This window comes from Atta cephalotes (assembly GCF_000143395.1).
Source record: "Atta cephalotes unplaced genomic scaffold scaffold00030, whole genome shotgun sequence".
NCBI lineage: Eukaryota > Metazoa > Arthropoda > Insecta > Hymenoptera > Formicidae > Atta > Atta cephalotes.
In genome coordinates this window covers 1,361,136-1,362,258 of record NW_012130094.1, presented here as the reverse complement: position 1 = coordinate 1,362,258, position 1,123 = coordinate 1,361,136, and the positions used below count along the sequence as shown (strand labels likewise).

Below are 1,123 nucleotides of genomic sequence, written 5' to 3'. Positions count from 1 at the left end.
TTTTACAACAGTTACAAAACTGCTTTTTTTTGCAGCCACTATAACTGCACGACACGATAACAATGTCATGGCAAACTTATAACTTAACTTGTCGCAGATATTAGATTAGGAGGATTATATTAGATTTGTCATGTCGCATATTTCAACATCCAACATGCTCCTATCATAGCTTTTATTTATTCATTAAACCGTAAAGCTAATCGCATTATTTCTGATTGAGATTATCGTTGACGATTCTATTTTAGTCAATTACGATGGCCCATATTTATTGCATTGTGATGATTCGCTAATATAGAACTATCAATCGACAATCCTAATCGGTCAGTGACATAAGTTGATTTGATCGGTGGATCATAGTGAGTGCAAGCGAGTGTAGAACTTCGTGCTCCAACTTTGCAATTTGTCAGATTCGTGTCTATCCTCCGATGCTCCGATGTTGGTCACGCGCGCGTTAAAATCCCGTGTGCTGCTCGTGTCCGCACAATCTCACCTGCTCTTCAGGTACCTATGTTTCTCCGCAAACGCGAGTACACCACTTGTTACTCGTCATTGTGTCATCGTCCTACGTATACCTGACAAGAACACCACTGTCATTCGCCGCGTCATCATATCGAATGTTTACGTCAGTCATTAAATCGAAGTGGTTTAACACAATTGGCAATTTTGCGACTCCTTCGGTGGACGATTTTACGATAATATCGATTGTTAGGAACTATGATTGTTAGGAACTATTTCCGTTCAAATTTCATTGGCGTGTAGGTGTACCTAACCTCAACACGACGCCAAATAATTTTATTAGTGTCACTTTTTTTTTCTTTTTACGAGGTAATACAAGATCTTTGTGCGAAACAATCCCAAGCAGAATAACAAGTCACGATAATGTTAAAATGATATTAAATTGAATTGGAAATGATTGAAAAAGACTTTTAATGATTATTTTGGAGTCATTTTGATATCATTTTAACATCATAGTGACTTGTTATTCTGCTTGGAATGCACTATTTTCTTATTATGGAAGCACCGTGCGTATGAGAAAGAGAGAGAGAGAGAGAGAGAGAGAGAGAAGAAGAGAGAGAGAGAGAGAGAGAGAGAGAGAGAGAGAGAGAGAGAGAGAGAGAGAGAG

At 38.3% G+C, this 1,123-nt stretch overlaps 1 protein-coding gene across 1 annotated transcript in view; it reads left to right on the top strand.

Annotated features, from left to right (window-relative positions):
• The first annotated feature begins 433 nt into the window (after positions 1 to 433).
• LOC105620850 (insulin-degrading enzyme) overlaps positions 434 to 1,123 on the top strand; it is a 13,901-nt gene continuing 13,211 nt past the window's right edge. Inside the window, exon 1 of the mRNA XM_012202326.1 lies at positions 434 to 501. Within this exon, the coding sequence (XP_012057716.1) occupies positions 434 to 501 (68 nt within the window). The remainder of the gene's footprint in view (positions 502 to 1,123) is intronic.